This window comes from Belonocnema kinseyi, chromosome 5 (assembly GCF_010883055.1).
Source record: "Belonocnema kinseyi isolate 2016_QV_RU_SX_M_011 chromosome 5, B_treatae_v1, whole genome shotgun sequence".
Lineage (NCBI taxonomy): Eukaryota > Metazoa > Arthropoda > Insecta > Hymenoptera > Cynipidae > Belonocnema > Belonocnema kinseyi.
Window position 1 is genome coordinate 123,088,661 of NC_046661.1, and position 16,583 is coordinate 123,105,243.

Below are 16,583 nucleotides of genomic sequence, written 5' to 3' on the forward strand. Positions count from 1 at the left end.
CTATTTTATTTAAAATTCACTTGGTTTTTTGTTAAAGATTAAATTTTTTCGCTTAAGATTTATTATTTAATTTTTGGCTGGAAATTGATATTTTTAGTTAAAAATATATCCATTTTCTTGAAAATTTGTAATTTGTGGTTGAATTTAATTGTTTTATTTTCAAGAAGCAACATAGCTTTTTGGATCAATTCAACTACTTAGGTTGTAGTTGAACTGTCTTGTTAAAAATTTATTATTTCGTCTACAATCGATGACGATAGTAGAAAAAATGTATTCCAGCAATTCGGATTCCATTTCGATTCAGTTTCTACAAAAAGAGATGCATTTTTAAAACAAAATGTCGAAATTATAACAAAAACGTAAGCAACGTAATTATTAGAAATAGATGTCTTTTTCCATTTTAAAGAATCAAAATGATTAATTTAATTATATATTAAATATATATCTTTTATTTTAGTGTATGTTAAAGTATATCTATAAATAATTTACAGGTAATTCTAACATTTTGAATAATTTGTGAACTACGAAAATTGCTTAAATAATTCGAAGTGAGAAAGAAATAGATACTTAAACACGTCCAATTGAAATATGATTTGAACAAGTATTTGTGGTATTAATGTTGATAAAAGAAATCATGAGCCGAAGAAAATACCATGTTTACAATTTATTTTTAAATTACTCAAATAGTTTAAAATTATTCAAACAACGAAAAATTGTTTTCAGTCGAAGTTCAACTAATCGGTTAAAAGATAAAATACATTTTCGGATATAATTTTTTTAAACATTCCTAATTGTTTAAACAATGCATAATTGTTCAAAATATTAAGTAAAATATAATTAAACAAAAGAGTACATAAAAATATCTAAATGTGTTTAAGAATGGCCAATGAAATATTTTTTTTCTATTTTTCTGCAATGACCAAATATAAAAAATAATAGCAATTTTGGTAGAGGTCGAATAATAGTGGTTTTGATGTGAAAGACAACAGAGATTTCTACCTGTCAGATTGTATTTCTGAATTTAAACTTGTATTTCCTGAATTCAGAAAATACAAGTTCCAACATTTTGACTGCGAATCTGTGGTGGCGTAATTGGTTATGCACCGCACATGTAATGAAGAGGTTGTCGGTTGAAACCCAGCCTGCGGTGAATTTGTTAGAAATGACTTTCTCACATTTTTAATTAATTTTATCCAATTAAACCAGTCTAAACCGAAACTCCGTTTCAAAAATTGAAATGTATAATATTATTAAAGCATCTTATAAATAATTAAAACAAATAATAACATTGTCTACATTCATTATAAAACTCAAAGCATTTATAATATTTAAATATTTTGTAACATATAGATAAAACCGAAAGTTAAAAAAAATCCGAATTGATTTGACAATTAGAAATAAGTTTAAAATGAGTGAAAATTAAGGACATGTCTTTCATCATAATTTTGCCAATTGAAGTTTTGTTTAATTTGATCATAAAATATACTATTACGTGATACTCTCAATTAGTACCCGAATGGGATTATTTGGGGCCCCACAAGAGGATTTTCAAATTTTATAATATTAAAATTATGGTTGATTATCATTCCCTGAAGTATTCGAAATATTATCGCGTATTATAAGGTACGTTTAGTACCATATTTTCACACGCAAATTATATATTAAGAGGAAAATGCCTTTTTCCTATGTTAGATTAATGCGTAATTTCATTTATTTCAAGCAAAGAAACTTTTCCCTGACTGAGAGCCAATAAATATTCTTACTTTAATTCAATGCAATTTTCTTTGTACTGATGAATCTTTTCTCTGAATATGTTCGAACACAAAAATTAAATATGATTCTAGTGAGTCATGCGAGACATGAGATAGAATCAGTCATTTTAAATTTGACATAATGCGATTTAGGTAGTAAATGTCGTTTTAAGTCAGACGGAATGGACGTGAAGTAGTATCAATCAGTGAAGCAGCACAAGTCGTTTCTTGTTCATCATTATAATAGCCAGGAATGTATCCAACATATTTTAAAAGTAGTATACGTCATTTGTAGTCAGATATTAATAGAGCCAAGCAATTCATGTTTTGTAATTAGGGAGTTGTCTTAAGTAGTATAAGTGAATTTATGTCAGAAAAATATTGACACACAGGTGATGATAAAATCCTTTTATAATTGTCTCTTGTGTCAAAAGGATTTATCTGGTCATAAATGGAATTAACTCTTGAATTTTCTGTTAAAAAGATTTCCATTTGCCCCAAAATGAATCTTTTTGCAACAAAAATGATCCTTATGCGACAAACTTCACGTAATCTTCTAACCAAATAATTCTGTTTACATAGAAAAGATATTGATACAGTTCAAAAATAGAGAAAAAAAACAGGCAAAAGGATGATCCCGCGTGGAAAAGGTTCAATCGGTGATTCATGGCTTAACAATGACATAAGCGTGGGGTGAGCGTGGGTCAACTGTGGTGTAACTGTGGAGCCCACGGTGGAACGTGATTTGGTTAAAATTGAACTTTGGAAAAATTTTCGAACATGGACACAATTTACTAAATTTTCCTCACTTGAGCCATGGTTCACCCATTGAACCTTTTCCACGCGGGATGCTTTGGTTTTAAGACTTTTTATCTTGGTGCGTATCAAAGGAAATATTGGACTTTACTTTGAATTGCGTTGAATAATTAATATTGGCTTTCACATTTGATGTAGAAAATCTCCTCTCCAGGTCAATTCGGAACTTTTTAATATTAGAGTGTTTTTAAGAGGCCCCTGTTCAATATTAATCCGACGCGAGTTTTTGATGCATTTTCTAAAAAACCAAATAATGCTTTAAGCTGCTTTCCCTCTCTCGGTTCTGCTCCTTCACGTTTCAAGACTCGCTAATGCAAAGCATTCGAAACGACGCGAAAGAATTCTCGACTCTCCCAGTCTTCTTCAAAACGAATTTCTATGCCGTTGGTGAGGGCCTTTGTAGTAATAGAAGCATATCCGTCTCTCAGTAGATATTCGGTATTTGCACATTGCCCGTGACTATCGGGGACCCTATTCACAAAGTCTCAGTGATGTAATCAAGTGTAACTGAATACAAATCTTTGACAAAAGGTTGTGAATGTATATTTTTAGGTCTTCGCACACATCAAGATGCTCTAAAACAAAAAAGGTCTTTCTTTTTTATTAGCAGAATATATTAGATACTCTTAATTTGTCTAGAAAACAGAAAAAAGTTGTTTTGAAACCAAACTATTGTCCTTTCGCGTGTTTTGTTTTGAAACAAATAAATATAGTTTTTTTACGCAAACATAATTTTTTGGCTAAAAGATTAGACGAAGTTTGTCGCAAACGAATAATGTTTGTTGCGAAAATAATATTTTTGAGACAACTGAAAATCCACTTGAGCTACCAATTAATAACTTTGTGCTCTTTTTATAACCGTTTTGCTTGTTCATAAGTATTAAATAAGTTTGCTTCCTCACAGAATATTTTTGCTAAAAAAGAAAAAAATGAACAAAAAAACACTTAGCTAAACCTATGAATGTCTCATTCTACATTAAAGAAAGTTTTTCTCGTATAATCATGAAGGATTGTTCAATAGATCAGTTGCTAATATACCTCGAAAATGTGACTAAATCATGGCTAAATCATAAGAGAGCATGAAAGGTTCTTCAGTAGGTCATTCGACGTGTCTTGAAGACGCGAACCAACATTTCAGATAAAGTACTGTAGTAGTTCTTATTATCAAGAAAGTTTTTCTTATTGAGAAAGAATAAACAATTTTTAAAAATCCCATCTCTTTCTTTTCAGTCTATAACATTATTCTAAAATCCTTTACAATCCTTTGAAATTTTCTGAGATCTCATTAAAAATTAGAAATACTTAAAAAACATAGCAATTTTCTTTTACTTTTTAAAATCTAAAGATATATTTTCAATTCTTTTGATATTTTATGATATCGTTCCCAAATGTTAATACAAATCTAGTGAATAAGCTATAAAAGTTAATGGTTTTCGTTTTCAGCAACATAAGTTGGTAAATTTCAGTTACTTTAGTATCCTAAATGTATTGAAACACTCTAAAAATTTCTAACAGTGTAACTTAAGATTCCTACTACCGATATTTACTGCTAGCAGGACAAAGCTTCGTATGTATGCAAAATTTAAAAAATTGTAGGATTCACCTTTCGAACAATCGATATATAGAACAAAGGACTAGGTTATAAATGGCATTCGCCTTTTTATAATATCATAATGACACTTAAATATGAAAAAAAACCTTTTTCATATTCACTATAAATTAATTATGCGCTAATTGCAAGTGCACGTAAAACGCTAATTTTTAAAGTTGCCCCATTTGCATTTAGACATAAAAAACCAGGCACGTACCGACTGAATAGAAAATCATAATAATTCCGCTTTCGCGTAACGAGCGATTCCATTTGCAATGTTAGTCGAGAGACGTGCATCGTTTAATTATTCAATTTCCTGTCGCTTGAGAATAAAACAAACGGCAATTTCTGGAGCATATCTGTGACACATCTTTCGGATAGTAAAGTCTATGCAGAGTTGCTGCAGTTTTCATTTTCAAATTTAAAAAGTTTGGAGCTGGACAAAATAATATTTTCAGCACTTGTATTTGTGTCATGAACAAAAATCTGGGGATTTATCCTCAAATAGTATGTAACGCGTACAATTAATAATTCATCAATTTTGTCTACACTTACATTTTTTTGAGCTTTGGCTATGATATGATCATGTGGCAATACAGAAAAAAAACACATTTATCATTCTTTTCGCGAATAATTTTCAAGTGAGTAAAGTTATATTTTTGTTTTCTGAAACTCTATTCCTATTGTACTATTTTATAACTATTAACATATTCTTACAATTTTTATTTCATAATCTGACAGATTCCACTGACCAGGAGAACAGTTAAATAACGTTTTAGTTTTTTTTTATCTAAGTATTGGATTCTTGGATGATAAAGAACTTTTATATAAGAAAAAAAAGTTTCTGCTAGCTGTAAAAACGTAATATCATGCTGGATATATTCACGGAAGTTTTCCGAAAAGTTTTTACTTCTTTTCGGTCATAAAAAATGAGTTATTTCTTGTAAACTGTCGTAGTTATGAATAACTATCAAAAAATATCACTAATTATACTAATAATTTTAGGAATTTGCAGTCTTTTAGTCATTTAAATATTCATTTAAAATTTCTTACTAAGAGATTCAGTAATGTGAAGATCAACCATAGAAACTCTTTGCGACGTAATTTATATACCAACATTTAAGAAAATAAATTTAAAAATAATGGTACAGCGAAACCCTTCAATGACCCTCCCTTCTATAGTTCTTCCGGCAATTGACGCGCTTCTCTGTACTATTTTTCAACGCAAAGAAAAATTAAATAACAAATTTTTTAATTTACTGTCTAATAATAAGCGCAATAATATTAAGTATAAATAAGCATAAAGACAAAATAAATGCAGGTCAGTATGATTCCTGGATCATTAATTTTAGCAACGTCAAAGTTGCCGATAATGCAAATGAAGTTTCATGGTTAGAAAATAAATTTCACTCTCCTCTTTTAACAAAAAAATATTTCGTCTAACTATTGGAATAATTAAAAATATAGATTATCGTGATATGCATCGGCATAGAGTTCTAAATTCTGCACCATAATTTTTACATAGTAGTAAAATTGCACAATTTCACAGTTATTTAATTAATCTAATAAAAAGATATTAATTACTCACGCAGGCGCAGGTAATATCACTAAAGTTCTTAATACAGAATCTCATCATGGTAGAATGCCAAATTTGTAAAATGGTCATACAACACATAAAAAATCAGATGACAATTCATGATAGAAACATTCCTAGAATATAGTTTGATCCGTTGTCTTTTTAAAAAATTCGCCGGGATATAAAATAGTTGAGTTATTCAATAATATTATTTAAAAACCTTCAACAGTACTTGAGAACCAAGTAAATAATTATTTCGATTTTCAAAACATTATAGTTGAAATATACGTTCCTCAGGGCATATTATGGTTTCCTTGGATAAGGTATATTTATTATTTAATATTCGAATTAATTTGGTAATTAATAGAATCTTAAGTAGATGGATTAACATACACATTTTTACTCATTTACAGATATGTGGGAATTCTAAGGGTTCTCTTATATCACCTATTTTAGCTGAATTTCTTTTGTATGATTTAGAATCTACAGTTTTTTATATCTATATTTTTTCATTCATACATATTTTAGATATGGTGACGATACATTTATTATTCTACCAAAAGGTGAATTAGATCCAGTCAGAAGAAACCTTTAAGTTGACACGGATGAATAAAGGATGATGTGAGGTTGACAAGAGAGAATTGAAAATGTAAGACATAAGTTTAGATTGACAAAGAGATAGAAAATAATAAACGTTGCTGGATGTAGTATATGACTTTATAGAAAAGAGGGGATGAAAAAGATATATAAGAATTTAAATTAACAGAGATAGAGATATATTAAAATTAATAGATAAAGTAAAGGAGTAAAGGAGTAAAGGAGTAAAGGAGTAAAGGAAAGGAAGTAAAGGAGAGGAGTTGGAATAAGAAAGACATGAATTTAGATTGAAAAAAGTAAAAGATAGACTTTGGTAGATGTAGGATACGATTCAAAAAGATAGGATCTCTATTTTGTTAATTCCAGCAGGGAACTATACATTTTGTTTACATTTTAATTAGATTAAGAACTGAGGTTGTTCATACTATTATTATTACATTATAATTATGCAATTTCAAAAAACTGAACTTTGGATTGACTTGTTGACTATTCCTGATGAGGAAAGTATTTGGTATCTGGAAACGTATCTTTTTACAATAAAGAATCTTTATTAGCAGATTAATTCTTTCTGCTTATTTATAATTAGAAATTGTTTATAAACTACGTTACGCATTAAAAAAAAAAAAAGATGGAAATAAAATTTCGTAAAATTAAACAGAAAACAACTATATAAACAAAAGAAAACACGTAACGCAATATATGAGCGATCCCTAAGGTCTGGCTGGTAAAATGTTCATCGCAGAAGTTAGCGCCGGGTAGTCTCCCCTGTGCAGAGTGCATTTTCCGAGTATTTCACGGAATATGTATTATTCCTGACCTGGGACTATACAAAATCTACATAACGCGCATGCGTTTGTAGTATGGTGATAATTCGAAAATAGAACCTGTTCACTCGCATCGAAGTGAGAGCATTTTAGATATACATGCAGAGGTGTTCGCTTAGTTCTCGAGGGATTCCCTGTAAAATTTTCACCACTCTCGTAAATGGGGACAACTTCTGGGAAAACATTTAAATTTTACATAAGCGTCAATGACGATCCGACGCAGATATGAAATTTCCCGATGACATGAAGATAAACGCTCAAATGAGAAAGACACTACAGAAAAGTTTCCGGAATTCAGTTATGTATAGCTGTATTTCTGTTATAAAACCGTGTTTTTTAATACTTGTGTTACATTTTTGGATTGAAGCTTTTTTATGCCTTTTTTAAAATTCTAGAATAAAAATACAAACAGTTGAAATGATAATTGGTGTCGCCAGTAAAACAGGATTAAAATTATTTTGTATAAAACAACACTTTACTAAATTGTGTTGAAACAGAACAAAATAATTCGTTTTTAAATAAAAGCCTAATGATAATATAATAATAATAATGATAATAATAATAATAATGTGATTAAAAGTTAACGCAAGATCGTAAATATAAAAATATTTTTCTCGTATAAATGTTATGTTCAATATATACGACTCTCGCCATTAGTTTTTAACACATTATTAGTATTATATCATAAAGTCTCGGCTTTAGATTGAATTATTTTGTTTCTTTTCAGTATATTTTCATTAAAGCTTGATTTAAAAAAAATTTTTAAGTTATTTATTTTATTTTCTTCCTTTTCGGTCCTACACAAATCTTTCTTTCTCAAATTGTTAAAAATTTCGAGCAGTCCAATTAGAGGGCTAAAGTGGAAAGGAGTAATTAGAATTTTACCTCTACTTTTCACGATTTTTTATAGATAACTATATTTTAGGTTTTTTTAACCGAATATGAATGCAGGGGGCTTGAGCAGGGGGGTAAAGATCATATGGGAAAGTAGGGTGGATCTCAAGTACATTAAGAAGGAAGGGGGGGGGGTCAACTAAAATAAGATAAAATATTATATTATCATCTGAAATCATCAGTATGCAAAGTATTGAGTTGACTGGGTGCCTGGAAGTCACAAAACTTAAATGAAAAATTTTCTCTAAATACCCACATACCCACATAGCAAGAGAAACAAAAGTTTGTATTTGTAATTAGACAAGTGAGACACCGCGCGTCTACAAAGAACGGGTATCTTAGCCTCCTTAATAAATAAAATATATAGGGAGTCTTGTGGAATAATAGGGGTCTTGAGTGATAAGATTCGTTCCGTGGAATGTATATGGTTCCTGAGGGATAAAGACATCTTGTGGCATAGTTAGAGTCCTGTGGGATAGAAAGGATCCTAAGGGATGAGTAGAGTTTTCCGGGATAAGAAGGGTCACAAAAGATTGGAAGGATCCCATCAAATTGTAAGGGTCCTGAATCTAAGGTCCGGGGGGATGAATAGGGTCCTATGTCACGTGGGTTAAGTTGTGTCTTAAGGAAGGTTCGTGGAATGCTTATGAAGACATGCGCATTATATAAATGAAATAAATTAAATTAATCAAATTAATTAAATTAATTTAAATCTTTACGAAAATTTCCTGAAGCTTCCTTGGAAACCCCCCTTAATAAGCGGAGATTTACCTACTTCCGGAAATCTTCCTGACACATGTGCTAACCGAACAAGAATAGGGGGGATCTCGTGGGATAGCTGGTGTCCCAAGGAATAGGTGGGGTCTTTCAGGATAATTGGAGACCTATAGGATAAGAAGGCTCCGGAGGAATGGACTTGTGAAATAAGGCATGTCACCATGGGGCCCTAGAAATAAGCGAAGTCTCGTGGGATAAGAAGTGTCCTGAATAATAGTAAGAATCTCATTGGATATTAAGAGTCTCAGGATTCTTGAGCGATAGTGAGGACCTTGTGGGATAGTAAGAGTCCTGAGGAATGGATGATTCTTGCGAAGTAGCTAGGGTCTTAAGTGATATGTGGCGCCCGTGGGATAGTTTGAGACTTTTAGGATAAGGAGGAGCCCGAGGAACAGGAAGAAGTTTGTTGCGGACTAAAAAAGGGCACCTAGGATCAGTGGAATGTTTCAAAATAAGGAGGGTCTTGAATGATAGTAAGGGTCCCGTCGATATAAAAGGCCACGAGAGTTATGCAAGGTACTAAAGTGCAGATAGGGTACAGATAGGTACCAAAGACCGATAGAGTTCTGTAGGATAGTTTGGGACTTACATGAGAAGGGAGGTGGCGTGAAATAGGAAGGGCCCCAATTAATACAAAAATGTTTTGTGAGATGGGAACATTCTCGAACGATGGTAAAGTACTCGAGGATTTCGGAAGATTCCGAAGTGTAGCTATGGTTCCAAGGGAAGAACAGGATTCCGTAGGATAGATTCGGTAGTTCTGAAGGATAGTAGGTAGGGGTCCAATGTTTATGTAAAATTCAAAAGGAATAGGAAGGGTCCTATTGAATCGGTTGGGTCTCATGAGATTTTTTATAGGATAGGAGGACTTTTAGCATACGGAGAAAATCAGGGGAAATAGTACGGCGATGGACACCCAAACGAAACTATAAGGGTTTCAACCTGGAGCTAGGAAGCCCCAAAAACGAAGCAGATTGGGTGGAATTACGTTTGCTACTCTTCTTCGATCGTATTTATAGGTAAGCTCTGGTAATTTTGCACATGAATTAAAAAGTTTTAATTGAAGTGAGTTTGAAAGCATTCGTTTATTAATTCAACTGAAAACAGGTAAATCCTTCATGTATTTTTAAAAATATTTCATTTTCCTGTTTTTCTAGATTTACGTTATTCAGACTTTTAAAGAGAAGGATGGGGCACTCCATCCCTCTTTATTATTATTTCTATATACGTGGTCTAGCTATGCGGTTTGCGCATGAACTTTTTATAATTTACACCCAGACGACTTGGAATGAGGTTTTGGATTTATAAACATACCAATGGTGATGGCTCGAGGTCGTACTTACGGATTTTCGTAGAACTTCTTTTAAAACCTTTCTCCTTTTAACATTCAGAAAAAGAGAAAAAAGAATAACGAAATTGTTTAGTTACGTTGCAATATCTGACTTGAAAAGATAACCATTAGACAACAATTCCTTTGTCGAGTTAAAAATATAATTTTTAGTTATGACTTGAAGTGCTTATTGTCTGTGGAAGATACCGTGCATCCTCTTATCGAGGAGCAGTTCACGAGTACAAAGCCCCATTGGTTAACCTACTGGAAAAATTTGTTCAGGACTTAAGGCTAAAGCAGCCTACAAAAAATGAAGCATAGTTGTTTCTGTGGATAAGAAAATTTTTGATCTCAGAAAAGTAAATCCCACTCTGTCTTTTCGCTAAATAAATTGTTTCTCGTAATATAAAAAGACAAATACAAAATTGTGTTGAACTTTTTTGATATAATACATCCGTTTGAGGCTTTTACCATTAAGTGGATATTACATTTTCAAAGCAGATGTCTCTTCCAGTTAAATTGCAGATAAGTAGGATCCTACTATTTTGCACTTTCGTCTTTGCGGATATATTTAAAAAACAAGAGAAAGTAATTTCTAAAAAAATCATTATGTGCTGGATTTGCACCAATAACCTCCTCGTTACACGTGATGTGTATTACCAATTACGCCATCGCAGTCCATCATTGACAATTTTAGAACTTGAATTTCCTGAATTATTAGCAATTTTTAAAGCAGAGATCTCTACTATAAAATGTTACATCCACTCTCTAGTAAAGGCCTTAAACAGATCGATAATTATTAACCAGTCTAAAGAAACAGCATCTAATTTAAACGTTTTAGTTTTAGGAATACCAATATTTAAAATTTTTATCATACATGTAGTTAACCAGCAATTTTAAATGTTTTTTATGCATTTTATATATTTGATTTAAAATAATACAAATATTAAATAGTTTTAATTTGACTTTCACAAATCGACTGATCTTCTCAAGAAAATACGTAACTCGTGCCTTCTAAAGTAAAAATAGAAATGTGTATTTACTTCCTATAGAGAGCAAGTTTAAGATTCAAGTTCAAACGATTTAAATTTAGAAATCTCTCAACCTGAAAATGTGCAATAATTCAGCTGTACATATAAAATTTTACATTACTAATCTGAAAACCTAAAAATGCAAAACTTTTTATCTTTGTATTAACATTTTGGAATTTTCCAGTATGCAGAGTTAAAATTTAAAATGATCAAATCAAGAATGGTTGAAGAAATATCATTTATAAATGCTCTTAATTACATTTCTTTATTTTTTAAGGTCTTTTCAATGTAGATTTTAATTTTTGTTTAAATGCTTTAATTAAAAGTTCTTAGCCTTGAATATTATAAAATTTAATATGTTGTTTATAGCTTTTTACCACACTTGTGAAAAATTGTTTTAATACTTAACATAATATACGTCCCAAACTTTGAAAATCTCAATCTTACTCAATGATTGTTAAGACACTGAAGCTAATAAATAAAATTTAAGCGTAAACGTTTTCTGATTGCACACTGTTAAATTTTAAATGCTTCGATCCATGAAAAACAACTCAAATTTACGAGAATTGAACCATATTCGAAGAACTTTAATCCAAGAGTATTAACCAGGGAATACTTAAGGATAGTAATAAAAGAACTTTTTCGTATTATAAATTCCGCAAAATACAGAATGGCAGTCTTGGTTTAAATGAGTTATTCTACATTTGAAGACTCTTTTGGTGCAGGGCTTTTGAGACAACGAGTTTCTTAAGTAGGCATATATTTCAACGGGGACTTTAAATTTAAACTTAAATAGTAACAGAGAGCTTTAAAACCAAGTTTGGAATTTTGTTCCTAGGGTTCTGAGAAAAGGTCACTTGGGGGTCGTTTAGGGTCAGCTCGGAGTGTTCAGTAAAATATTAAAGAGATCTTTTGAGTTGGATTTTTGTGTAGAAGTTAAAGTAGATGTAAAAGGAATTTTAAAACATAATATGAGATCCTTTAACTGTTTAAAACTATATTCACTTCAATTTCTTTATATATTCATATGCATTTATTATATACAATTATAATTATTTACGTTCAGTTTGCATTACTCAATCCTGAAATTTATTGCGAAAGAGAGAAGCAATGAGCGGGTGCAGATTAGACTTGGTTCTTATAAGACCCTGTCTAGATTTCCTATTTGCGATCGAGGCCCTAAGGTAGCAATCTATCGAGGGCGCAAACAAAAGCTTCACGCTCAGCTAACGAGGTCATCAGTAGGCAACCCAATGAGGGCCTATTAATAGGGTCTTTATAGAAGCTCGGTCAAATGCGATTATTCAAAAGCATATGTTATTGTTTCTTATTTTTTGATTCAAATAAAATATTATTAAATTATAAAAAAATTGATCATGCTTTAAATTCTGAATTGTGATTCTATGGTTGCAATAGTAAAAAAGTTTAACTAGCACATTGCCCTCATCTGTTTCCAGAAATTTTTAATTTAAAGAAGGAAAATATTAATTCTATAAAATACATTTTCTTTGCAAAAGTTAAGTCTAAAGATTATACACCTTTCTGTAGTCTCTAACAGACACTCCTCCGTTTTTTCGTATTTTCGTTGACATTCAATTCTTAAATATACTCCGCACGTTATTCTAAAACTAAACTAATTATTTCATTTGGCTAGAGAAGACATATTACTAATAACTAAAGACAAACGCAGTTTATTAAAATATTCGCAAGCGCCGAGAATGGAACGTACGGCTTATAAGTCGAACGCCTAATCCCCATAGCTACGATGCCACGCTGAGTGCGATATCATAAATGCTTGACGGCATTCATCCGATATTTTAGAAATGAGAAAAAAAAGTGTTTTCAAAGTTTGCATCTCGGTCATTTTTAAAATTTTCTCTTTTTTAAATTTAAGTATAATTAAGCATAAGAACATTAATGTACTTTTTTGCACTCACAGCTGTATTACGCGTTATACCTGTCGAGGGCCTAACAAGGTCCCCTCGAGAAAATAATTGATAGAAATTATTTTTTAAATATATCTTCATGATTAAAGCTTTTTTCTAGTTTAATCAAAAAATATAGTGCTAAAAAGTCAGTATATAAATAATTTTAGTCAAGTAGCACATGACAATAACCTGTCGAGGGTTGTAATATCATTAGATATTACAAATAATAATTAATGTAATGCATGTGCACGACTAAAAATAAAATAACATCACCCAGATAGAGTTATCGAAGATTCTGAATAAAGATGTAAATTAATTGTGTTAAAATATTTAGTGTTTTGATCAAATCCCTAGAATAAGTCCGAAATGTATCCGTTTATCCAGCAAATTTCTAATGTCCTTGACCCCAAAGTATCAAAATAATGTTTCCTAAATTTAACTTACCTATAACCGTTAAATTGACTTTAGAGTTGCGCGTTTGACCAATTTGAAAGTCGACACGACACCTGTAGATGCCAGCATCCTCCTCCCTGATGTGATCAACCCCTAATTCAGCGGGCTTCTTATCTGGCATGAAATATGCTCGATTCGAGAACACCGAATCATCCGACCACCTTTCGGCGAATCCAAACCCACGTTCCCTTGCATCGATACTGAAAAAAAGAAGAAAAATACAATTGAAACAACAGCATAGAAACAAGTTTTCGGGACTCCGCTCCTTGGGGGTTTTGAAAAAAGACAAAAAAATTTTGGATTTGATTTTCCGTGACAAAGGTAGGTTGTAGAAAACAATTCTTTTTAACAAAAATTGTAGAGGAGACTATTTTTAAAAAATTATCTCATGTAGTCGCTGCGTTATAACCAAAAATGCACAAAATAGAGGGAACCAAATTTGCACAACATTAGATTTTGCTCTTTTTCAACTCCCCAAAAAAATAATACTTTTACGGTCGAATTGATTACGAAATTAAAGTGCAGGAAAAAATACCTTTAAAAACAATCAGAAAATTTTTTTTTGATGCATCGTCTTTGAAAGACAGCACTTTGAATTTCTAATAGCAGGTTATATTCTTGAGAAGTACAGTACATTTATAATTTTTTTTCACCCCGCAGCTATTTTCTTCATAAATTTTTACTAGACAATTTGAATCACCTAAAACCAAAAAGTCGGAACCCGATTATGCGCTTCGATAAAACTCAAAATGTTTTTGGATTTGATTTTTCGTGAGAACGGCATGTTACAGAGCAACAAATTTGAAAACAAAAAATGTATTATTCTTTAAATAATTTATTACTAATGTAATATTATAAGTTCAAGTATCACCGAAAGAGACATATAAATACGTCCGTTGTAAAATAAATTTATGAATTCTGATGTGTACGAATTATAAATACCACGCGGTAAAATTTCAGCCACAACCACGTCTCACGACCGTGAGCTAGGTGGTTGCAGTCTGTAAAGGAATCAGTACGACGATCCAGCAAAAGCATTGTGCACCCTAAGAACAAGGAGCGACCCAAGGACTACCGCCTTCTGCATTTTTCCCGCAAGTGTTTTAGCATATTGTTGACACGCAGGTATGCTTTTTAGGCCATTAGCAAGTATATGCGGAACTTCCCATTCTCGACAATTGACTCGATTTCTATAGGAGCATTTAGAGGAGCGATATTAAGGTTAATGCCGTAAGAGCGACAGAGATGGTAATAAGGCACTCTTAGTGCCTCATTGTGCCTTTGAATGTAGGTCGTTCCCGCGTGAGTTGGATGACTAGATAGTATATGAGCTAAATGTTCGGGGTGTGCATGGCACGCCCTACAGTTATCATCAGGAATGTCTTGGCTCAAAATGTGGCGACAGTATGTTAAGGTGGAAATGACACCGTCTTGGCATGCGAAAATGAAACCCTCCGTACCAGACTTGAATCCGGGCGAATTAAGGAAAGCAAACGTTAGCTCACGAGACATTGACTGATCCTTCACATTTCTGTGGAAGATACCGTGCATCCTCTTATCGAGGAGCAGTGCACGAAAGTTTTTCTCTTGTGCTTTCTTAATCCAGGCTTTCAGGAGTGAGTACTCGAGAAAGATAAGATTTGATGCATTTTGCTCACCCCTAATACTGAAGTCAAGTCCGAGTGTTTCAGCAGCCTCCTCCGCTGCTTTGTACAGAAACGCTCCTTTGCCCACTTCTTCGTGATTCCTGACCATTTTAAGAAGAGGGTCTCTTCCATTTGCAACTCTATGTGCTGTACCCAGAATAATCCTGTTGCGAAGACATTCAAGACTCAATATTCCGCGACCACCTTGACGGCGTGAAATGTACAGTCGCGGAATGGAAGATTTAAGATGCATGCTTTTGTTCATGTGCATAACCTTTCTTGTCCCGATATCAAGGGATCTGACCTCGTTCTTTGTCCATGGAACTACTCCAAATGAATAGAGTAGTACCGGGACGGCAAGCATGTTCGTTGCAGATACTTTGTTCCTCGCCGACAGTTCGGAAGACCAAATCTGTCGGATGAGACGTTTGTATCTGCTTCGGAGAGTATCCTTTATAGATGTCACATCCTGAATGCGGCTCTGTGAAACGCCTAGGTATGTATAAGTCTCTCCAGCGAAAAGGTGTCGTATGGCGCTTCTATCAAGGAGCTCAGGATCTTCAGGGATGCCATTAAGTTTTCCTCTCTTCAAATAAACCTTGGCGCATTTGTCTAACCCAACTTCCATTCCAATTTCCTAAGTATATCGTTCGACAATCCCTAGAGCTAGATGTAGTTGCTCTTTGTTTTTAGCATAAATCTTAAGATCGTCCATGTAAAATACATGAGTGACCTTGTACTTTAGATCTGCAGGTTTGCCGCACAAGTACCCGTCGAAATGGGGAAGTTCTAGAGATAGTGGCAATAATGTAAGGCAAAAGAGGAGTGGGCTCATGGTGTCGCCCTGAAAGACACCTCTCTGAAAGGTGACCTTGTTAGTTGTCACACGATTTTTTCCAGATGAGATAGTATATCTGGTTTTTCAAAGGGGCATCAATCTCTCTATGCAACTAACTATTTGCGGATGAACCTTTAAGATTTCCAAAAGATAGATGATAAGTCTATGGGAGGTCGAATTGAAATTTTTCCGATAATCAATCCAGGCTATCGATAGGTCACGCTGGTAGAATGCTGCATCTTTGCAGACACGTCTATCGATGAGCAGGTTCTCCCGACATCCGGCTACGCCTTTCTTTGAGCCTCGTTGTTCATATATTTCTTGCCATACAAGTTCAATTGCCCGAACAATCCTATTATTTAAGCTAGCTGTGAATATCTTATAAAGTGTGTTGAGACAAGTTATTGGCCTGTAATTCTTCGGGTCAGCTAAGTTGCCTATTTTCGGCAGGAGTATTGTGCGCCCTTCCACCAAACACTCCGGAATTGGCTCTTCCGACTTCAAATATGAGGTGAAAATACGGGCCAAATG

At 32.8% G+C, this 16,583-nt stretch overlaps 1 protein-coding gene across 1 annotated transcript in view; it reads right to left on the reverse strand.

The window, feature by feature from the left end:
• LOC117173867 (hemicentin-1-like) overlaps positions 1–16,583 on the reverse strand; it is a 208,528-nt gene that overhangs the window by 180,765 nt on the left and 11,180 nt on the right. Inside the window, exon 3 of the mRNA XM_033362513.1 lies at positions 13,560–13,768. Coding sequence (XP_033218404.1) covers positions 13,560–13,768 — 209 coding nt within the window. The remainder of the gene's footprint in view (positions 1–13,559; positions 13,769–16,583) is intronic.